The sequence below is a fragment of the Notechis scutatus genome, chromosome 5 (assembly GCF_049901735.1).
Source record: "Notechis scutatus isolate UNSWTSFEM ecotype Mainland chromosome 5, rNotScu1.2, whole genome shotgun sequence".
Taxonomy (NCBI): Eukaryota; Metazoa; Chordata; class Lepidosauria; order Squamata; family Elapidae; genus Notechis; species Notechis scutatus.
In genome coordinates, this window is record NC_142013.1 from 515,153 (window position 1) to 537,710 (window position 22,558).

The 22,558-nt window shown below is 55.9% G+C and overlaps 1 protein-coding gene across 1 annotated transcript in view; it reads left to right on the forward strand.

Annotated features, from left to right (window-relative positions):
* The window catches only part of NUP98 (nucleoporin 98 and 96 precursor), a 35,794-nt gene that overhangs the window by 11,736 nt on the left and 1,500 nt on the right, over positions 1–22,558 (forward strand). Inside the window, 23 exon segments of the mRNA XM_087965905.1 lie at positions 1,693–1,785; positions 3,543–3,683; positions 3,884–4,017; positions 4,771–4,958; positions 6,418–6,534; positions 8,288–8,583; positions 9,747–9,860; positions 10,468–10,606; positions 11,227–11,404; positions 11,825–11,989; positions 12,795–12,971; positions 13,285–13,456; positions 14,396–14,822; positions 15,975–16,204; positions 17,504–17,773; positions 18,390–18,547; positions 18,635–18,778; positions 19,322–19,461; positions 20,400–20,621; positions 21,549–21,649; positions 21,652–21,789; positions 21,923–22,077; positions 22,185–22,296. Coding sequence (XP_087822031.1) covers positions 1,693–1,785; positions 3,543–3,683; positions 3,884–4,017; positions 4,771–4,958; positions 6,418–6,534; positions 8,288–8,583; positions 9,747–9,860; positions 10,468–10,606; positions 11,227–11,404; positions 11,825–11,989; positions 12,795–12,971; positions 13,285–13,456; positions 14,396–14,822; positions 15,975–16,204; positions 17,504–17,773; positions 18,390–18,547; positions 18,635–18,778; positions 19,322–19,461; positions 20,400–20,621; positions 21,549–21,649; positions 21,652–21,789; positions 21,923–22,077; positions 22,185–22,296 — 4,011 coding nt within the window.

Here is a 22,558-nt window from a genome sequence, read left to right on the forward strand (position 1 = left end):
ACTTACAATTGGTGGTTTTTTATATATTACGAGCATTGCCATATGTCCAGGTCATGTGATCAAAATTCAGGTGCTTGGCAACTGGCTCGTATTTATATTTATGGTTGCAGCATCCCGGGGTCACACCTGATTCCCCTTTTGCGGCCTTCTGACAAGCAAATTCAACACATGCAGGGATTTGCTTAACAGCTGTGTCAAGAAAAGTCATAAAATGAGACAAATGTCTCACTTAGCAAGAGAAAAGTATGGGCTCAGTTGTGGTCCATAAATCGAGGGCTACCTGTGCCAGAGGGCTCGGCCCCAGGAAAGGATGAGCAGACTGTTGGTCCAGTTGCCACTCTCTTCGTTTGTATGTCTGGAGTGGAGTTTCCTGAAACTGGATCTGAGAGTCAGCGCAAAGGGGCCTTGTGGGCTTTTGTTATTGGTAAAACAAGGACCAGGGGATCCCTGCTTGGATTCCAGGCCCTCCCTGCGCCATCTTCTCCGTGCTAGGGCTATGCAGGTGGCACTCCTAAGGGCTAGGGCAGGTTGGATTCCGGTTTAAATATTATTTCTTGAAGTTACAGACAGAAACATCATAAGTTGCAGGTCATCTTAGACTTATGACCATAAATTGAACTCAGAATGATGGTCAGAAGTCACTGGAATCATTTTATGGCAGTCATTCAGTGAATGGCAGGGCCATCAAGCCCGATTACCCAGAGGATGGGCTTTTGCTGAAAACGGGAAGTAAACACTAGAAACCAGGAAAAATATATATGAAAATACTGGTTGTTGCATGACTGCCAGGTGCTACAAACAGCCATAAAGGTGAATCAGTTGCCAAATGCAGTCATATGATCAGGGTGTGGGTGTGTCATAAATATGTATGTGTACACACACACACACACACACACACGTATATATGTATGGTATTCAGCTTTGTTCGGGGATTTTCCCACATCATTATAGTTGTGCTTTTAAAGTTGTAGCGACGTTTTGGCAGAATCTCATCTGCCATCAGGCTTGTGTATTGATGATGATGGCAGATGAGATTCTGCCAAACGTTGCTACAACTTTAAAAGCACAACTACAATGACGTGGGAAAATACTGGAACAAAGCTGAATGCCATACATGTAAGTACCCGCGAAAACTTAAGAAAACAAATATATATACATGTATACATACAGACACACACATAAGCACAAAAGTTACATTTATGACCATTGCAACATCTCCAGGGTTATGTGATCAAAATTCAGGTGCTTGGCAACTGACTCACATTTACGACGGCTGCAATGCCCCAGGGTCACGTCATCCCCTATTTCTGACAAGCAAGGTCAATGGAGAAGCCACTTAACGTCCCTGCTACTGAATTTACAACTCCAGTGATTCACTTAACAAACGTGGCAAGAAAAGTTGTAAAACGGGGCAAAACTCACTTAACTGTGTCTCTTTGTGGTCGTATGACAGAACGACCTGTCATTTCCTTGTCGGATATTTAACGGTTTCCCCCTTTCATGGTGTTGGAAATGGCCCTGGAGACCAGCCGTGTCCTTGGGGGGCCGGCCAGGTGCGGGCCTGCGTGGCCGCCTCAGTTGGGTTTTTTGAAGAAGACTTGGCGGGGTTCCTCTCGCCCGTCGAGGCCCAGGACACCAGCAGGCGTCCTGGTGGGAGCCCAGGGAAGGCCACCAACCCTCCTTCTCTCCTAGGGTTCAATGCAAACGCCACCGGAAACAGCCTCTTTGGAAACAAGCCTGCAACCGGGGCTCTGGGTCCAGGCCTCGGGGCAGGATTTGGGACAGGTAAGATCGGGGAGCTGTCGGCTTGGGGCGTGTTTCACCTTCGTTCCTTCTAGAAAGTTCGGCCGGGAATTGGGGCGCCATGGAGATTCACCGAGCAGAGCGTTGGTAGCCTCAGACCATCCCAGGTTTTTTTTTCTCCTCCACCATCAGCTTCTTCATCTGTTATTACTACTAATTATTACACATTTGTTCCAGTTGCCCCCAAAGTGCTTTTTCAAGAGGCAACTGGATTATCTTTGCTTTTCCTTCAGGCCTTTCACTTCTCACCCAAGAAGGTTCTTCAGCTCTCCCTAAATGGTGGGGAATGGAAGGATTTACACTCCTTGCAGTCCTCTGGTCTTTAGCACTCTCTCTCTCTCTCTGAGAGCCATTGAGGCCACTTGGAGGGTTTGGCCTCGAGGTCACCTGAACCGGAGTGCAAACGGAGGCGGAGCCTTTCTGGACCTGCTGGAAGGGCTGTGTTGTAAAAAAAGGAGATGGGGTGTGTGTTACCCCTCCCTCTGTGGAGAGAGTGCTGTTCAACCTTCCTGTAGAAGAGGCCTCTCTGAAACCCCGAGAAGGTGAACGAGGTGACCCTGAGAGCAGGGATAAACCTCCAGCTGACCTCAGCAGCTCTCAGAGAGAGCACTAACAACCAGAGGACTGCAAGGAACATGACCTTTCCAGGCTTCACCGTTCAGTCGGAACTGAAGCAGCTTCTTGAATGAGAAGTGAAATGCCTTCAAGGCAAAACGTAAGAATATCCAGCTGCCTCTTGAAAAAGCACTTTGGGGACAACCATGGCCTGGATGACGGAGAATCTCCACAGGCTTTTGGTTCTCATTTTGTTCCATTTTACTGAAACTGAAAGGTTAAAAACCAGCTCCTGTTCCGTAAGGCCAAAAACAGTTTTCAGCCGAATCAACAGATGAGTTGAAGCCAATTACGATCCCGTTTGGGATGGATTCCTTGCCAGGAATGGTGTCTTAGCACTTAGCTGGCAGCCCGGCTCCCCATAAATGTAGCTGTGGGGATTATAAAAGACCAAACCACCCCTGGCTCTCCCAGCCAGCTCTCCCAGTGAATCTACACAGGCAGAAAGAGGACCTGGGTGGGGGTGTGGAAGAACCACCCCTGAGGAGGAGGTGAAAGGGGTTGCAGCAATCTAAGTCCAGAAGGTCCAGATAATGGAAGCAGCCCCTAATTTTCTGAGGGAGGAGGAACAACGGCAGAACAATTGGACTTGCCAGATTGTGTTATTAGAGCCGAACCGAATCAAAGCAGGTTTTGCCTTCCTGTGGGGTTGACTGCATGGTCAGCTACAGCTCGTGAAGCAAAAGGGGAGTAGAAGCAGTTGGACTTCTATACCGCTCCGTAGTGCTTTCCGTCACTCTCTGGGAGGAGGTTTGGAATGTCCAAAGCGTTATTGGCATCTTACCCTCAACAGTCGGGATCCTCATTGGACCCACCTCGGAAGGAGGGAAGGCCGAGTCCACCTTGAGCATGTCAGGATCGAACTTCAGGCTGTGGGCACAGTCAGCCTGCAATTCTGCATTTTAACCACTGCACCACCAGTGGCTATACCATGGCTATAACTCCATAGAGAAGGTGGCCAGGTGTCTCTTTTTCAAAAGAAGTCCGACCAAACCAGCATTGGCCGGCAGAAACATTTCCCAGGGGCATCTTAAGACCCTCCGGGCTTCTTAGGAAGGCGTGACTGCCTTGGCGGCTGCTGGTTGATAACAGCCTCTTCCCCTCTTTTCCTTCTCTTTCCACAGCCCTTAATCCGGGGCAGAATTCGCTCTTTGGCAGCACGCAGCCCAAACTGGGGGGCACACTCGGGACGGGAGCCTTTGGTGCCCCTGGATTTAACACCTCAACTGCCACGCTGGGCTTCGGAGCCCCACAGCCTGCTGTGGGTAAGTTGCTCATGGCCCAGTAGGGCAACCTCCCCACCTCCTCCTGGCATGCTTGACGCAGCTGGAAGTGGACCGCCAGCTGTTTTATTCCCCCCCCTCCAGCGCTGTCAGTCTCTGCCAGCTGTCCGAGGAGGCCGCCTTTGCCCCACCCGGTTGAGCGGCCTCCGGTGGGCTCATCCTTGCCTCCTTTTCCCCTTCAGCTCTGACAGACCCCAGCGTTTCTGCGGCCCAGCAGGCCGTCCTGCAGCAGCACCTCAACAGCTTGACCTACTCGCCCTTCGGGGACTCGCCTCTCTTCCGAAACCCCATGTCTGACCCAAAGAAGAAGGAGGAGGTAAGGCAGGCAGGGGGTGGGGGGGTATTATCTCTGGAAAGGCAGCTGGGACAGAAGCAGGACCCCACTTAACAACTTTTGGGGAGGGGGCTCCGGCACTCCATAGTCTTCACACATGCACACACACAGGGATGGCACGGGGGCCTTTCCTGCTGGCCATCGTTACGGCAGGGAGCCAAACATGGCTGAAGGTAACACCACGAATGTATTTTCTTTTATTGATTTCACACATTTTTGAACTGCCCCAGCACCCCAAGAGAGGGAGACGGGTGGGTGGGTGGGTGGGTAGATAGATAAAATAGACAGATAGATATGGTTGGTAGATAGGTAGATAATATAGATAATACAGATATGGTAGATAGATAGGGAAGGAGGGATGAGGTGGATGGATGGATGGATGGACGGACAGACAGACGATAGATGATTGGTAAGTGGGTAGATAATAGCTAGCCAGCTAGATGACAGCTAGATAGGTAGGTGATAGATGATTGATAGATAACTGACAGTAGATAAATCGATTGATAGACGTTAGGTGACAGATGATTAGGCAGGCAGAGACAGGCAGGCAGGTAACACACCAGAAGGGAGCAGTGGCTTCACTTGTGGAGAGAGTGAACTGTTTAAAGTCAATTGTTTAAAACTCTGGACAGGCCTTTCCAGCGTCGCTCAGGCCCAGCCAGCGGGAACCATCCGCCCTGTGAGTGAGAGCGGACGGTCAGCTCCGCATTGTGACGCTTGTTCCTTTCTTCCCAGAGGCTGAAGCCAACCAACCCGGCGGCCCAGAAAGCGCTGACGACCCCGACACATTACAAACTGACTCCCCGCCCGGCAACCCGCGTGCGCCCCAAAGCTTTGCAGACAGGCGGCTCCTCCAAATCGCACCTCTTCGACGGCCTGGACGACGACGAGCCTTCTCTGACCAACGGGGCCTTCATGCCCAAGTTAGTAGCGGGTCTCCTTGCATCCACCTCTGATCCTTCAGGGTCGGGTTAGGCCAGAGGTCTCCAACTTTGGCAACGTTACAACTCGGGGGACTTCAACTCCCAGAATTCCCTACCCAGCATAGTTGGCTAGGGAATTCTGGGAGTTGAAGTGCTACAGGTCTTAAAGCCGCCATGGTTGGAGACCCCTGTTACAGGCTGAGGTTGCCCTAAACAGTCTGGCTTTGGATCCCAGGTATCAGAGCAAGGGCCTTCAAACTTGGCCAGTTTAAGCCTGGTGGACTTCCACTCCCAGAATTCCTGAGCTAACGTGACTGGAGGAGGAATTCTGGGAGTGGAAGTCCACAAGCCTTAAAGCTGCCGAGTTTGGAGACCCCTGTATTAATGGCTAGGCAATTTCTTCGACTTCACTCAATAATCTTTCTCAGCCTTCACGGCTGATCTTAGGGCAGCCATTGTAACTGTCCTTCCGGGTTTATAGGAGTCCCCGGCGGATGGGAGGTTGAGAGGCTCCTGGGCTGTTTTGTAATCCTTCCCTTATTGAACTGCAGTTCTCGAGATGCCCTGGCAAGATCCAGCTGAAGTTGGGCTGGTGCGGAGGGTTTTTTTCCCTATGTGTAATCTGATGCTCGGAATAAGCAGCATGAAATTAGAAGAGAGGAATTGATGACTTTCTTCTCTGTGGAGTCCTTGGTGCTCTCTGAGCAGACGTTTCCTGACCCAACTAGGTCACATCATCAGTGCTGGAAGGGAGGGGGGTTGTGGAGAGGAGAGGGAAGGAGGGGCAGCAACAGCAGCACCACTACTGTGGAGTCCCTGGTGCGCTCTGAGCTGGGTTGCTTCCCTGGAGACATTTCATGACCCAACGAGGGGACATCCTCAGCAGGGAGGAGATGAAACATCTGCAAGAAAACATGAAACATCTGCAAGAAAACCACCGGCTCAGACCGCAACATGGACTGCATAGTCGTCCTTTTCCTCTTCCTCCTCTCCACAAACTCTTCCCTCCCCCTCCAACTCGCCCTGGTGATGTTCCCTCGTTGGGTCATGAAATGATCTGCAAGAAAACAACCCAGCTCAGAGAGCGCCAAGGACTCTCCTCCTCCTCCTCCTCCTCCTCCTCCTCCTCCTCCTCCTCCTCCTCCTCCTCCCTGCAAACCCCTTATCCTTCTAGCCTTGATGATGTTCCCTAGTTGGGTCACGAAACGTCTCCCAAGAAAACAGCCCAGCTCAGAGAGCACCGAGGCCCCCACCGTTCAGCCCTGAGCTACGAAGGTTCTCCTGTACATTAGGACTTCCTCCTCCTCCTCTGGGCCTTCTGCCAAAACAGGACCACCACAGCGGGGACCTTGGCTGGAACGGAGTGCATGGGGGAGGCCGGACTCTTACCTGGGAGCGATTCCCGCTTTGGCTTCTCAGCATCAGAATCTCACGGGGTGTCGGTATTTCTCTCCCCCAGGAAGAGTATTAAGAAGCTGGTTCTGAAGAACCTCAACGGCAGCAGCCTCTTCTCCCCCACCAGCGCCGAAGTGGATGACCTTGCCTCGCCTTCCGTCTACCCTGAGAACGGGGATCGGTACGTCTTCCCCTCCCCCCCCAATCTCTGCCCGGTTCCTTTAGGCCACTAGCAGAGGTCAGTCGTTAAGAACAGCTCCAGCTGCAGTGGAGCCATTGGCCGTCCTCCTAGCTAGGAAGTTGGAAGTGCTGTGCCTGAATTCCAGGCTGAGGGCTGCCTCTTCCGGATGGTTGCTACTGGGCGAACGGCTGCTGGGTGTTACGGCCCTGCAGGGCCTGGCTGGGGTCAGGCTGCCTACGGGAACCGCCTTATCATCCCCATCACCTCAGTCCATCCCGCCCGTCAGGTGCGGAAGGCGTGTTGCAGGCCCTCCCCCAGTTAAAGAAGAATTCTGAGTGGTGGGGCCCAGGAAGAGGCTCCCCTCTGCCGTTTCCCCTGCCCTGTGGAATAGCCTCCTACCCACCCCCCTCCTTGGAGGGGGTGCAGACCCCCTACCCTCTGGGCCTTCTGGAAAAAAGGGGGTTAGGTGGTTCTGGGGAGCCCAGAGGGGCTCCATGTGGGGCTCATTAGCCCCCTGAAGGGTTTCGCCCCGCCTTTTCAATCCCTTTCATGTTGAATTTGCCTCTTATTTTAACTTTTATATATCTCGTTGTTATGCTTTAATGCAGTGTCTCTCAGCCTCAATGGCTCTATGATGGGTGGACTTCAACTCCCAGAATTCTTCAGGCAGCATGGCTAGCTAGGGAATTCTGGGAGTTGAAGTCCACCCATCTTACAGCCACCAAGGTTCAGAAACACTGTTTTAATATTTTATTTATATGCCGGCCAAGGGCGCCTCTGGGAGGGAGGTGGGTGATTTATTTGCTAAGAAAATATATATTTTGAATGTATGAAGAACTGTGGGGGCGCAGTGGTTAGAACGCAGCGTTGCAGGCTGACTCTGGCCACCGTCTAGAGTTCGATCCTGACCAGCTCCAGGTTGACTCGGCCTTCCCTCCTTCCGAGGTGGGTAAAAGGAGGACCCAGGGCAAGAGGCTGACTCCGCAAACCGCTTAGAGAGGGGCTGCAAAGCACTGTGGAGCATCTGTTATAAGTCTGAGCGCTACTGCTGTAGTTATTGCTGTATGGCTGGCTCACTCATTCAGGTGGTTTACAGAAATGAACCCCAATGCAAAACCCAATCCCCCCATTAAATAAATAAATAAATAAATAAATAAATAAGGGCAAGGGGTGCCCGCCTGAGCTCCTTCGCAGGAGGAATTGGAGCCAGGGTTCTAATGGAAGCCTGCTGGTCCTGAGCCTGTGGCCTCCGTTCTGGAGATTCCCCGCCATGACTGGGTTGAATGGGCTCTGAACATCACAGCCATTGCAAGAGACGACTCTGAACTGGGGAGTGTGTGTTCTCCAGGGCAAAGGGGCTGGAAAGGCAGCTCACACCGCTTACTCACTTAGGCCGATGAATCTACACCAGGGGTATCCAACTTGGGCAACTTTAAGGCCTGTGGACTTCAGCTCCCAGAATTCTGGGGAGTGGAGTCCACAGGTCTTCTGGGAGTCGAAATCCACCGATCCACCCCACCATAGCTGGCTGGGGAATTCTGGGAGTGGAAGTCCACAGGTCTTAAAAGTTGCCAAGGGTGAACAGCCTGGCTTACTCTCTAGATATGCCACCCTGTCACAGAGGCCTTGTCCGAGGCCGAGTACCCAGGCCAGCGAAATCCATTCTCTTCCTCGCGGCAGAGCAGCTTAGAAACAGTGGCTTCCGCCTGCCTGCCCGGCTGCCGGCCTTTCTTTGACCGAGTCCCTTCTTCAGGTCGTTGAGTGAGAACCACAGGCAGGACGAGGAGCAGGAAGACGAGAGCTACTCCCAGGAAATGTCCAGGTTCCTAGCCAACGCCATTGCCAAGCCCCTCCCCCAGACTCCCGAGAACGCCCTGCACAAGCACCACCACAACAGTGTGGACGACACCCTCCTGGCCCTGAACGTCCGGCCGGCCCTGCGGAACGGGCTGGAGAACAGCCTGGAGGATGCTTCCTACCACGAGGAGTCCCTCCAGGAGGACCAGGACAAGGAGAGCGAAGAGCAGCTCCATTCCACCCATCCGGCAGGTGAGGTCAAAGTTCTTGTGGGGTGAGGCTGGAGTATTTCTTATTTTGTTTTGTTTTTATCCTGCCTTTCTCTTTCTGTAAACAATTCAAAGCAGAGTAACGTGTTTAATGCTACTTCTTCCTCTTATTGTCCTCACAACAATAATGCTGTGGGGTGAGTTGGGCTGATGAGAGGATGATTGGCCCAAGATTGTCCACCGGCTTTCGTGCCTGAGTCGGCGATTGGTCCAGAGTCACCCAGTAGGCTTTCACGCTTAAGGGAGAGACTAGAACTTCCGGTCTCCCAGTGACCCAAAGGCCCTCAGTCAGTTTTCATGACTCAGGCGGGACTAGAACTCACCGGCTCCCAGTTTCTAGCCTGGTGCCTTAACCACTAGGCCAGACCGGTGGTGCTTATTGGGATAGAAAGAATGGCTTTCCGGGAAGCAGACATTGGCCTTGCCCTCCCAGGTGACTCTGTCGTCGTTTGGATGGTGCCCCAAAGCACTGAGCTGGGGTTCTAAAAGTTGCAATTCATGGCTCAAATCTCTGCAGGCCTCGGGTATTTGTGCGCCTCTTCCAAAAAGACCAAGTGGTGACATTTCAGATCTTCCTTTAAAAACCAACTAACTAACTAACTCCCCCCCTCCCTCTCCCTCTCTCTCTCTCTCTCACACACACACACACACACACACACCCCAACAAAAGAGAACCAGTTCTTTACCTATTTATTACATTTGATGACGATGACGATGTCCATTGTCACATCCAACTCTTGCCAGTTCTCTGAGCCAGGCTTTTCTCCACAGTCTTCTGACCTTACGCCACTACCTCGAGGGGTTCTGCGCTCTGGCTGGTATCACCTTTTGATGGCATTATTACATGTAAAGAATTACATGTTTATTTTTTAAAAACACAGTTGTGGTCATCTCAAAAGATTACCACCATGGAAGAGGAGTAAAACAAACTCATGTTCAGAGCATTGGGGAATAGTAGTTGTCAGGTGTTGCTGATCACTGGCCTGCACCCAAAATGTGCCGTGTCGCCATTGGCAGGTGTGTTATCTGTGTCCTCCATCTCGGCCTAACAGGCATGTCCCACGTTTCGCTAATGCGCTCAGAGACTGCCTTGCTGTGTGTGGTTTTGCGGGGGACCCTCCCTCACTCGGATTTTGATTTTTCCAGGAATTGTCCTGACCCGTGTGGGCTACTACACCATCCCCTCCCTGGAGGAGCTAGCCAGGATGACCAGTGACACAGGAGAATGCATCGTGATGGACTTCACGGTCGGCCGTAAAGGTGAGAGGAATTACTTCTGCTGCCAGGGTCCTCCCTGTTCCTCGGGCTCAGCCGTACAGGCTTCTTAGCTGTCTAAAGGACAGGCAATCCTCGCCTTACAGCAGTTCGTTTAGTGACTGTTCAAAGTTACAATGGCACTGAAAAAAGGGACTTAGGACTCTTTTTCACACTTACGGCCATTGCAGCATCCCAGGGTCATGGGATGAAACTCCAGGAGCTTGGCAACTGACTCGTATTTACGACGGTTGCAGTGAGCCAGATTCCCTTAACAACCGTGTTGCTAATCTAACAACTGCAGTGATTCCCTTAACAACTATGGCAAAAAGTTCGTAAAATGGGGCAATGTTTGTCCAAGCCTATACAGAAAAATCTGGTCAACTCACAGCACAAATTGGCTCTGGATGAAGTTCAGTGGAATTCACGGGCGGAGGGAGGGCTGAGCTTGGATCCCTTGCGGCAACACGGCGATTCCAAACTGATGACACGTTTCACTCCGCCCTCCTGCCAGCTCTGCCTGCTCTTCTCCATTTTGTGCCCTGCCCTTGATGCTTGTTGAGAGTCTTCGCTACCGTGGCCCGTTAACTGTGGGCTCCTCTGTTCTCCTCAGGCTACGGCTCCATCTACTTCGAGGGCGAGGTCAATCTGACCAACCTGAACCTGGATGAGATTGTGCACGTCCGCCGGAAAGAGGTCATTGTCTACCCAGACGACGAATTGAAGCCCCCCATCGGGGAGGGCTTGAACAGGTGATGCTCGGGGGGGGGGCACGAGGGGGGGGGGGCTCCTTACATATTCACTTCATTCCATTTATATGCCGCCTATCTCACAGCCAAGCAGCTCTAGGTGGCTTACAGCAAGATTGAAAATGACAATATAAAACACATTAATCTTAAAGTGAACAGGTAGCTAATGAAGGAAGCAATGTCCACGTGGTCCCCAGCCGCAGTTCATTTAGTAACCATTCATAGTTAACCACAGCACTGCGAAAATTGAATCGATGACCATTATTTGCACCGTGTTAACTAACTCAACAGCTGCAGTGATTCACTTAACAACCATGGCAAGAAAGGCCATAAAATGGGGGCAAAGCTCACTTACGCTTAGCAACATAGATTTTTGGTCAGTTGTCATAATTTGAGGATTACCTGTATAATGGAGCGGAGGTGAAGTTTTCTCTTAATACGTTATTAACCTGGGGAGGGTTAAGATAGGGGACCCAAGGATGCCTGTTATTCTGATAAAGACTATTGTACCCCACCCTCATCTCCTGTTCAGTGGCAGAGGCCGCACTGCTGTGTGTACACACACACACACACCTCTTGGGTGCCTCCATTTCAACCCCCCTCCATCTTCCCCTTCTGAGCAGGCGAGCCGAAGTCACCCTGGACGGAGTTTGGCCCACGGACAAAACCTCGCGCTGCTTGATCAAGAGCCCAGAGCGGCTGACAGAAATGAACTATGAAGGCCGGCTGGAGGCCGTCTCTCGGAAACAGGGAGCCCAGTTTAAGGAGTACCGCCCCGAAACCGGTTCATGGGTATTCAAGGTAACCCCTTCTTCCGACGGATGAAAGGGGAGCGCGTGCTGGGGGGCAGCCGGAGTCCCCCCCTTTTTAGAAATCGTAAGGAACAGGCGGGAGAAGAGCCTCGGTAACATTGGAAAAAAAGGTATTCTTTGGGGGGCTTGAGGAAAGTGAGGTTTGCGAAGAGATGGCAGGAGGAGGACTGTGGGGTCCTTGGTGGTCTCTGACCTTGGTGGTCTTCTTGCAGACACTTCACGACCCAGCTAGGTAACACCATCAGTACAGCTGTAATGGCAATGAAAGTGCTAATAAAAACACATCACTGTTTGCTGTTATTGAATCTTCATCAGAAATTGACGGGCAGGACATTGTTTTGACACGAGAATAACCTGCCCTTGATCTTCTGATTTATATAAAACACAGCTTTTTTCTCTCTCCATCTAGGTGGCCCACTTCTCAAAGTATGGCCTGCAGGATTCCGATGAGGAAAGCGAGGAGAGCCTCGCCAAAGTGGAGGCCAAGAAGTTAAAAACTGCTCAGGTGCCCCTGCCGGGCCAGCTGATGTCTCAGCAAATGGCTGCCGCTGGGAAGTTGGTACCTCCTTCCAAGGTAGGAAAGGAAAAATCCTGGTGCCCTCTTAAAATTGCCGGTTGAAATTTTGGTCCTGCATAGAGCAGAGTCTGCCAACACAAACAGGTTGGAAATGGGTGATGCTGTCACTTTTTCCCCTCTGCACCCCGAAGGGCCTCGGCTGTGGTTGCCACCCGGGAGAGTGGAGGCAGGACCAGGGAATAGTCTGCCACAGCCAGCATCTTCTGTCAAAGGAGCAACACAGGGCACTGTTGGGATAACTTCACCCCCTTTCCCACCCTCTCGTCACCTGAACGGGATCTTGAAATTCAGGTGAACGAAGGTGACTCCCAGACCTTTAGGGAAGGAAAGCCTTTGGCCCCACTTGGCTAAAGCAAAGGGTTCCGTTGCTAGAGATGTTGGTTGCAGTCAAGTCAAGGCAGCTCTGAAATCTGTTGCGCTCGGTAGACACAAAAATAAAAGTGCAGGTTTGCCCCCAGCCCCCCTCCCTCCCCCCAGGGACCAGTGATTCCAGCCAACCGGAGCTGGCCAAGAGAGCATCCAACCCAGGGGTCTCAACCTGGGCCACTTTAAGACGGGTGGACTTCAATTCCCAGAGTTCCTCAGCCAGCTGGCTGAGGAACTCTGGGAGTTGAAGTCCACCCGCCTTAAAGTGGCCCAGGTTGGAGACCCTGCTCTAACCACTGCATCACCACGGTTCAGAATACACGCATGCATATTTTCTTTCGAGAGGGGGCATCGCAATCCCGTGCTTCATGCGTGCCAGGGTGTTCGCAGAAGAAGTGAATTTGACCGAGGTTACCTTCTCTCTTGGCTCTCGCAGAGCCCTGAGGCTGACCCCCTGGGGAAGGGGGTCGAATTCGACAGCGACATGGCAGACGTCACCCAAGAGCTGCTCCCGGATTCTGTGGCGGAGGAGAATGTGGCGGAAGAGCAGGAGCTGGTGCCGGCCTCGACCCACATCGCCTCCTCCCTGGACATCAACCCTCACACGCTGCAGGTGAGTTCTCCACCAGGTGCTCCAAGCGGCTTCGATTCCCCCCCCCCCAGAGGGCCTTTTGAAGTGGGATTCCTCCACACACAGGTAGGAGGCGCCTTTCCCTTTTGGCTTTGGCTTTGACCCGGGGGAAAAATTAGAATGCTTTACCTGACGCCGCCTTAAAAGTTAACCCAGCCACCGATTTAAAACTTACAGTGAGGAAGAGAAACCCACAGAGTTAAAAGCAGGATGGGATGATATAAGGGGGATGGACTAGAAGACCTCCGAGGTCCCTCCCAGCCCCGGCAATCTATATCCCGTGTCGTCTTTGCAGATCATGAAGGCTTCTTTGCTGGCGGATGAGGAAGAGCTGGACTGGATGGCGGATCAGCAGTTTGGCAAGCCAGCTGCGGAGTTGGACCCTTCGCAAGAGATCTGCTCGCCCAGGCTTCCCATCTCCTCCTCCTCCTCCTCCTCCACACGAGGATGGAAAAGCCGCCCCCCAGGTACGGCCAGCACAACGAAGCTCAGAGAGCGACGAGGACCCCGCAGTTCGGTCCTGAGCTACCAATCCTCTCCTTCAAGAGAGCGAACGTGAAAGGGCCACTTTGGGTGTCAGGTGTGGGTGCATTGAAACAGCCAAGGAGGGTTTTGGAAGAGCCCCCTGTCACTTGCAAGCTGGACTGGAAGTCACGTGGAGGGCCGGGCAGCTCCTGTCACAGAGCCTGGCTGCGACTGTTGGGCCTGCTAAATGGTGTCCTGCTCTGTGGGATTCAGTTGGGAGGCCTGGAGATGCCCCGGGAGCTTCGTCCCTCCTCGTTAGGAGCCATAGACGACTGGAAAAGGGCGCTTTGGAGGAATGCCTGCCTCTGTGTGTGTGTGTTGCGGGGGGGGAGGTGGGCTTTGTCCACGAGCAGCAGGGCTGGAATCTCCACTTAGAGTGGCTGGCTCTCCACACCTGCCCAAGCAGGAAGCCCCGCAGGCCTGGCCGCCCCCAGGATCCCCCTGATGTCCCCTCACCTGGCTGCTCCCAAGGGGAGGCGGTCGGCCTGGCAAGATTCTTACCAACAGGCAGGCAGCGATGAAGAAGCAACTCGGATCTGCTCCTTGCGCCGGGCCTCAGTTCGCAAGAGGCAGCTGCCCGGATCCACTTCCGCTCCTGTTTCTTAAGCCTTCCTTTTGACTTTTTTTTCCCCCGAATTAAACTTTATTAATCCTTTTACATTTTTAAAAGACAAAAAAATAACCATAGCGTTACATTCGTATTATAAATCTTTATCTCTTGTGTGTTACACGTTTATATACATTGTTATGCGAATATGTACCTTTATCTGTCCTCCAAATAGTATATAAACTGTATATTGACGTTTGCATTTTCTGTCCTTTCCCACATTCACCGAGCTCCCTTTGACTTCCTAACGGCCGGCTTCCCTCCCTCCGTGCAGGTAGCCGGCTGCTGCAGCCCAGACCCTCCACGGGCTCTTTCCTGCTCCCAAGCGCCTCCCTGCAGGACCGCCGCAGCCCGAAGACTTCCTCCCTGGGTGGGGCTTTGCCTGCCCCCCCCTGGGCCGCCCTTTCTCCCCTGGCCTCGGCCTTTGTCATGCCGCGCCCGGCTCCCGAGGCGCCCCTGAAGACTGTGGGTGTCCGCAGGCAGCCGGGCCTGGTGCCCCTGGAGAAGTCGGTGGCCTACGGCAAAGGGCGGCTGCTGAAGGACATGGCCCTCTTCATGGGACGCTCCTTCCGGGTCGGCTGGGGGCCCAGCTGGGTTTTGGCCCACGGCGGAGAGCGCTTGAGCCCCCGGAGCGAGCCGGACGATCATCACGGGGAGGCCGCAGAGTACGGATTCTTGCCAGCCCCCATGGCACCGAAGCAGTACGTCCTTCCTCTGCAACCCCACCCCTCCCAGTATAGCCAGTAGGGACCCTCTGGGCGCCCCCCTCAATCAGGGTGGCACAAATACCCCCCACCGGGTATGTTTTCTGGAGCACTTGGGCCTTTCCCTTCCCTGCTGGGTCCTTGGAGGGGGGGGGAATTGTGGGGCTGGATGCATTGATGGATCCTGGGAAAGAGAAGGAAGCCCCCCCCCTCCTTTCCCTCGGCCTCTGCCCGGATTGGCCGAGGGGGAGGAGGGTGCAAAGGGGGCCCCCGGCCTCAGGTTCCTTCCCCTGGGCCTTGGTGGCGGTCGCAGCTCTCCTTGGGTAGTGCTCGGCTTAACAGTTCGTTTAGAGACCCTTCCCAAAAAAACAAGGGACCCCCGACAGTTTCCCCCCCTTAACCCCCGTTACAGCCACCATCCCCCTTCAGAGGCCTGGCAGCTGGTTCCTGTTTATGACGGTCGCAGCCTCCCTGGGGTCACGTGGCCAGCCGGGTCAGTGGGGAAGCCGGATTTATTAAACAACCAGGTTACTAACTGATCAAGTGCCGTGATTCCCTTAGCAGCTGTGGCCAGAAAGGTCACAAAATGGGGCGAAACTCACTCCACAGCTGCCTCCCTTAACCACGGAGGCTTTGGGCTCCGTTGTCATAAGTCGAGGACTACCTGGAGTAGGAGCAGCAGCAGCAGCCGCGCTGCAAGGGAGCGGAAGGCTGAGCCAGGGGTCCTGAGGGAGCTCCCACCCCAAGGACGGTCCGTAGGGGGGTTTATCCCACTCGCTTCCCCACCCCACCACCACCCCGGCTTCGGAGTAGCCAAGCAAGCCCACCGTTGGACCCATGGAGAAGCCGTCCAGCCCAACAGGCCCGGCCTGATGTCCTGCCTTTTTTTTTGGGGGGTTGAACAATGTGCTCTGGGATCCAAACACTTTTCTCAAGGGTCTGATTTTTGCTCCCTTGGAAAGCAGATTAAGAACGGGGTTGGGGAGTGGGGTCTGATGGTGGGTGGGTCTGTCTGTCTCTCTCTCTCCCTCCGCAGGGTAGAGCTTGTCCATCCTCCCCCTAAATTCCCTGCCAGCAGCAAAGGAAGGATTTGGGGGCGGGGGTAGCTGTTGGTCACCCCACCTTCTGTCTTCCCGATCACCCCCGCAGGGTCTCCGAGTCCCCCTTCAAGGTGCACCTGGAGAAGCTGACCCTGGACGGCAAGCCCACCGACCGCGTCTACCTGCCCCCGTTAGAGATCAAGCTGAAGCACAGCACCGTCCACCTGGATGACCCCTGCCCCTTCTTGGCCCCCAACCCGGGCGTGGCAGCCATCCACGAATACGCCGCCTGGGCCTCGGAGGCATCAGAAGACGCAGGAGGAGGAGAAGAAGAAGAAGGTGAGGGGGGTGGTAAAGGGAAGGTGCTGGGGTCTCACCTGTGGGCAGGATCACCTCTCAAGAGTGCGTGGGGTGGGTGGGAAGGAGTGTGGCTGAGGAGGACGCTTTGGCCCCGAGAACGAGCACTCAAGACCCGGGAACTCCGCTCTGCTCTGCTCCTTTCCAAGCCCTGTCGGACAGCGGCCCCCAATCTCTCTGGCTCTGTTGAACAGCGGGGGAGGAGAGGGAGCGGTTGTGTGCACACACACACACACCCATTGATGCAAATGGAGCTCTGCCCACCACTCACGCGTCCTGGTTCCCAGTGGGCTACAGCCCAGCACCGGACCCGTGGCTGGAGACACGGGAGCTCAGGCCAAAGGGCCTAGGGTGTGTCCGGATAACAAGCGGCTGAGAAAGGCCCCTCCCTAAATTCACGGGAGGGATAAGAAGAGGCCCCACACACCATCAAGGTTTTGCTTGGAGCCCGTCCCAATCAAAGCAGCTTTGGGGGCCCCTGGGGCATTGGGATTGCCTGGCCTGGCCTCCTCCTTTGACTGGCATCGGCCTGGCTCCGTCACTTTAAGACTGGTGGACTTCAACTCCCAGAATCCCAACCTTGGCCGCTTTAAGACTGGTGGACTTCAACTCCCAGAATTCTCCAGCCAGCTCTGCTGGCTGGAGAATTCTGGGAATTGAAGTCCACCAGTCTTAAAGCGGCCAAGGTTGGAGACCCTGGCCCAGATGGATAGCTGTTGTCTGCTTTCAGCCAGTACTTATTTTGGGGACCTCCAAGAACCTCGAAAAAGCCCACGGGGCCCCAGAGGGGTGGGAGGAAAACAGGATTTAACTCTCCGTTGGCGTGCCGAATGCCGCTCCCAGGAGGGAGCCGAAGGCTATCCGGGGCAGTCCTCGACTTACAGCCACAGTTGAGCCCAGATTTTCCGTTGCTAAGCAAGGCAGTTGATCAGTGAGGGTTGCCCCGTTTTACAACCTTCCTTGCCACGGTCGTTAAAAGAGACTCACTGCGGCTGTTAGCTGTTGTAAAGGGAACCTGGCTTTTCCTTGTCAGCCAGCGGTCACCAAAGGGGGTCACTTGGACCCTGCGACCGTCGTAAGTATGAACCGGCTGGCAAGAATTTGGATCAGGTGACCAGTGGGGATGCTGGCAACGGTCGTGGGGGGTGAGAAAGGGGGCCTTTTTCCAGTGCCGCTGTAACTTGGAGCGGTCACTCAAGGAAGGGTTGCGACTGGAGGGCTGCCTGGGAAACCTCCCGGTGGCCAGGCTGACTGACGCCTGCGGCCGCTCTCTTCCCGCAGCGGTGGTGAGGGCCTGGGGCCTGGTGTGGCGCCTGTGCGAGGCGCTCTGGGGCCGCCTGAAAGAGCTGGAGGGGCGCCTGGAGGAGCCCAGCGAGTACGGGCTGCTGCTGGAGCGCCGGAGGGCCTTCTCCCGCTGGCTCTCCCGGACCGCGGCCCATCGCATCCAGGAGGAGGTTGCGCTCCGGCAGAACGACGCTCCCGCCGAGGCCGTCTTCAGCTACCTCACCGGGAAGCAGATCAGCAACGCCTGCCACCTGGCCCAGCAGTCTGGTAAGAGCCCAGGCCCGGCCCCTCTGGCTCCCCCGGGGTGTGTGTGTGTGTAGGGGGTGCGGAAATAGTCGCCCAGCAAAGGGCTCGCTGTGCTCCGTGTGGAAGGGATGGCCTCCCTCCAGTTGGCCCTTTTAGCCACACCAGAGGCTGTTTGAGGGCCTCTTTCCAGAGCCTGGCACCCTGGTCTCTGGAGACGGAAGGAGGCCAAGGGCAAAAGGCAGCTTTTCTTGGAACAGCTGACTTTTCTTCTAAGACCACCTGACACCCTCCTCTGCCTGTCTCAGACCCCCTGGGGAAGGGCCACACCCGGCCTGAACCTCTGGCAGAAGCCTTAGAATGAATGGAGATGAAGTCAGTTTTAAAAGCCCAGAATGCCACGGGTGGATGGGGGGGTCTCCTTCCTGTTCCACCAACCCCTCCAACACAGGGCAGGCCCCCAGGTGTTAGGGCCCCTGTGGGTGGGTGGCCAACGGGGCAGGGGTGGGCCTCACCCCAGGGGGCGAGGTAGTCCAGAGGGTCCCGGGCCCTGGGGTGGGGTCTGCAGCGAGCTTCTTCCGCCGGCCTGGGTGGGGGTGGGTGGGTTGCATGCCGCATAGTCCGAGCTCTTCCGTTGCAGGGGATCTCCGCCTGTCTCTGCTCCTCTCCCAGCTGGTGGGGAGCCAGGAGGTCCGGGAGCTGCTGGCCCTGCAGTTGGCCGACTGGCACCAGCTCCAAGCGGACGGCTTCATCCAGGACGAGCGGCTGCGCATTTTCTGCCTCCTGGCTGGCAAGCCGGTGAGTGGTGTGGCGCTTGCTTTCTCCCCCCGCTGTGGCCGCTGTGGCCGCGGGCCCCTTTTCAGCCCTTGGGTCTCCCCGCTGCAGGTGTGGCAATTGTCCGAGAAGAGAACCATCAACGTCTGTTCCCAATTGGACTGGAAGCGCTCCCTGGGGGTCCACCTGTGGTACCTGCTGCCTTCCACAGCCCCCCTTTCGAAGGCCCTCAGCGTGTACGAAGCCGCATTCCAGGTAGGCGGCCCCTGGGGGTGGCCTGGAGCGCAGAGCCCCGCCTGGATGGGGGCTCTGCCTTGGGAAGAGAGCGGTCGTCAGGGCCAGGAGGGTCGTTGGGCCTCTCTGCTTCTCTGGGTGGCCCCCTGTTCCCATGGCCCTTAGCCACTGGTTGGGGATGATGGGAATCCAACCCCTTCAATCCAGCTTGACCTGCGTAGTTCAAGGATTCGTGTTAATTGTATAGCACACCATCCAGTCTGTGAGGGAGATGGGTGGGTGGCTTTGAAATGTGTGAGAGAGAGAGAGAATAGAGGGGGAGGAAAGCAATTTTATATAGATTTTGAATATAAAACGTTATATAGATTTTCCAAGAGAGGGAGGGGAAGGTTGGCTGGCCAGAGTGGAGGATCCCCGTTTAGCTTTGTTGGGGGACGTGGGAGAAAGGAGGAGGAGGAGGAGGAGGGGGGCTCCTCTATAACTGAGGAAGGCCTGGCTAGAGCTCTGGAGGGGGTGGGGGCAGCTTGATCGAAACACCCCCCGTCTGGGCTCCGTGTTCCCCAGGCCACCCCAGAGGGAGAGGGATACGCCTGCCCTCCGCTGCCTCCCTACCTAGAAGACTCCGGCTACGTGGCGGAGAACGACAACGCCCAACGGCCCCTGCGAGACGTGTGTTTCCACCTGCTGAAGTTGTACAGTGACAGGTACCTTCTCCTTTTGCCTTCTCCCCCCCCCCCCAGGCCTTGGGTGGACAGCCAGGGACACTGGAGGCTCCCCACTCGCTTCCCCCACCCCCACCCAGAGGCCTGGGGCTGCGGCTCCCAGAATCCCCACCTCCCGGATGGATTCTTGCATGTTAAACCGGGGCAGGGAAAGCCATACGCGGGTCTCTTCTTTCCCTCCCTTCCCTGTCCTTTGGCCGCCTTGATTTCCTGTGGCCCCCAGTCCTATTTAAATTCTAAAATTGTATTTTATCTTATTTTTATTTCTGGTCACCCCCTGGACCAGTCCCTGCTGCTGCGTTCAGGACAGGATTGTTGGAAGTGGGTTTCCCTGGCCGCCTCCCCAGGCTGAGAGGAAGGGGCTGGCCCAAGGCCACCCTGAGGCAGGGCTGGGCAGCTGTGCTCGCTTTACGACCAGTGGACCCCAACTCCCAGAATCCCACGGGGGCTGGCTCGGGAACTGAAGTCCACCCGTCATAAAGGGGCCATAGCTGCCCTGCCCTAAAAGCAAGACTAAAGCCGCTCCGCCATTCCTAATCTGGCTTTAAGAGCTACGCCCAAGTGGCTCCCATTCCAAATTCAGCTCTCCTGAATTCTCACCCGGCTCCTTGGCTGAAGAGCCCAGTGAAGCTCTCGCTCTTCTCCTGCTCCACAAAAGGCCATGCTCCCTGTACTTGGAGGACCCCCTGGTGCCCTCCGGGCCGGGCGGTTTCCTTGCCGATGCTCCATCGGCCAAAGGAGGCAACCTCGTCGTCATTAGTGCCAGCTGAGCCCTCCTGTCCCTGACGGTGTTGCCTGGGATGGCCACGAAACGCCTGGCAAGCAGACCAGCCAGCTCCGAGGGCACCGCAAGGGTTGTGGGTGCCCCCCTTGGAGGGACCCGGCACAGCCAGCGGGGTTGACCTGGGCTTCCCTTGCAGGTGCTACGACTTGCACCAGCTGCTGGACCCCCGGAGCGTCACGGCAGACCCCTTGGACCACCGCCTCAGCTGGCACCTGTGGGAAGCGCTCCGGGCCCTGAACTACACCCACCTGTCGGAGCAGTGCCAGGGGGTGCTGAACAGCAGCTACGCAGCCCAGCTGGAGAGGGAGGGGCTGTGGGAGTGGGCCGTCTTCGTCCACCTGCACACCCCCAACGCTCGGTGAGTGACCCCAGCGCCTGCAAAGGCAGCGACAGCAGCCACAGTTGAGCCCAGAGCTTCCGTTGCTGGGGTTGTTAAGTGAACCTTGGCTCGTTTTACGACCTTTCCCGCAAGAAAGAGTCTTTAAGCGAATCTGACCTCCCCCTTGACTCGACGTGCCAGACGGTCGCAGAAGGGGGTGTCACTTTGACCCCATGGACGCTGCGACCGTCATAAACACGAATGTTTATGGGCCTGGGTTTTGATGGCATGACCCCAGGGGATGCTGCAACGGTCGTAAGGGAGAAAAACGGGCGTAAGAAAAAAGGCTGTTTTGGCCCAAAACCTCCCTGAAAATGGCCCAGGAAATGGTCTGGTTTTTTGGCCACTTTCCGGGCTGTTTTCCGGTGCTCTGGCGCCCGTGAAGATCAGCTGGCCGGGGTGCGCCTGAAATCAGGAGAGCAGCTGGCAAGGGCACATGTGCCCACGGAGAGGGCTCTGCATGCCGCCTGTGGCCTGGGTGTCCCTCGACTGGACGGTGGCTCTGAGGTTGGCCCTGGAGTTGATCTCTGCCCACCTGGGCGCTTGACTGCTGGAGGAGAGAGATGCTGGGGCCCTTTTTGCTCCCTTGAGGCCTCTCTCTCGCGCGAAGGGTGGAGACGTGGTTTATCTCTGCGGGTCTGTCGATGGCTGGCTTGCCAAGAGGGCCAGGCTTCCAGCATTTGGGGGCTTGGCCTAGGAAGATGGCACCTCAGACCACCGGCCACGTAATCCACGTCCCAAGCAAGGAACTGCCACGGATGACGTGGCCTGGTTTGGGTCATGAACCTGCGAGGAAACACGCCCCCGGCTCAGAGGGCCCCCTTCCAACCCTGAGCTGCCCTTATGTGGCGCCCTGGAGCCCCTCGGCTGTCCCTCACCCTCCCCTCCCTTCCACCCCCTCCCCAGAACGCGGGAAAGAGCCGTGCGGGAGCTGCTGAACCGCCACTGCAAGCTGCTGGAGTCGCCGGAGTCCGGGGACAAGGAGGCCTTCCTGACGCGGAAGCTGTGCGTCCCCCGGAGTGGATCTACGAGGCGAAGGCCCTCTGGGCCCACAGGGAGGGCGACAAGGCCCGCGAGGCCCTCTACCTCTTCAAGGCCGGCCACTGGAACCGGTGCCACCAGCTGGTGGTCAGGCACTTGGCTTCGGGTAAGCTCTCCCCTCCCTCCCTCCCACCCCGGTTGCCCTCCATGGGGCTGAAGCCCCCGCTAAGAGGAGAGGCAGGGCAGGCAGACCCCTGCCCCCACTCTCCCCTCCTCCTCCTCTCTCCCCTTCCTCACAGACGCCATCATCAATGAGAACTACACCTACCTGAAGGGGTTCTTGGAAGACCTGGCCAGCCCCCAGCGCTGCAGCCTCATCCAGGGCTGGGACACGGCCGGGCTGGTCTTCTTGGACTACCTCCAGGTCATTGAGATGGTCAGCAGGATCCAGCAGGTGAGGTGGGGCCGCTGGGATGTTCCCCCTCCCAGGTGTGGGGCTCTTGACACCCCCTCCTCCAAGTGGCCACTGACCCCCCTCTCCCTCCCCTGGTCTGTCCCCAGCTGGAATGCACCGGCTACGAGCTGGAGGAGCTCCACGCCAAAGTGATCTCCCTCTGCGGCAGGATAGAGCTGGTCCAGTGCCAGGGTGCCAAGGACAGGCTGGCTCAGTCGGGTAAGGCCGGGCAGGGCTGCTGCAATGGGGACGCCAGCAGGCAAAGCCCAGCCCTGGGTGAGGGTCCCGTGTGGAGGGAGGGGGGCCTGAAAGGGGGCTGAAGGGGCACCTTCCCTCCAGCCCCAAGAGGGAAGCAGCTTGGCCAGCAGGGGATCCTCGCAGCTTCTCTCCACCCAAGAGGCCGCCCGGGCTTTGCACGGAGTATTAGAGGGGGGCAGCTCGTGGGAGGCAGTTTGTTCCCTAAGAGGCCCCCATTTTACCA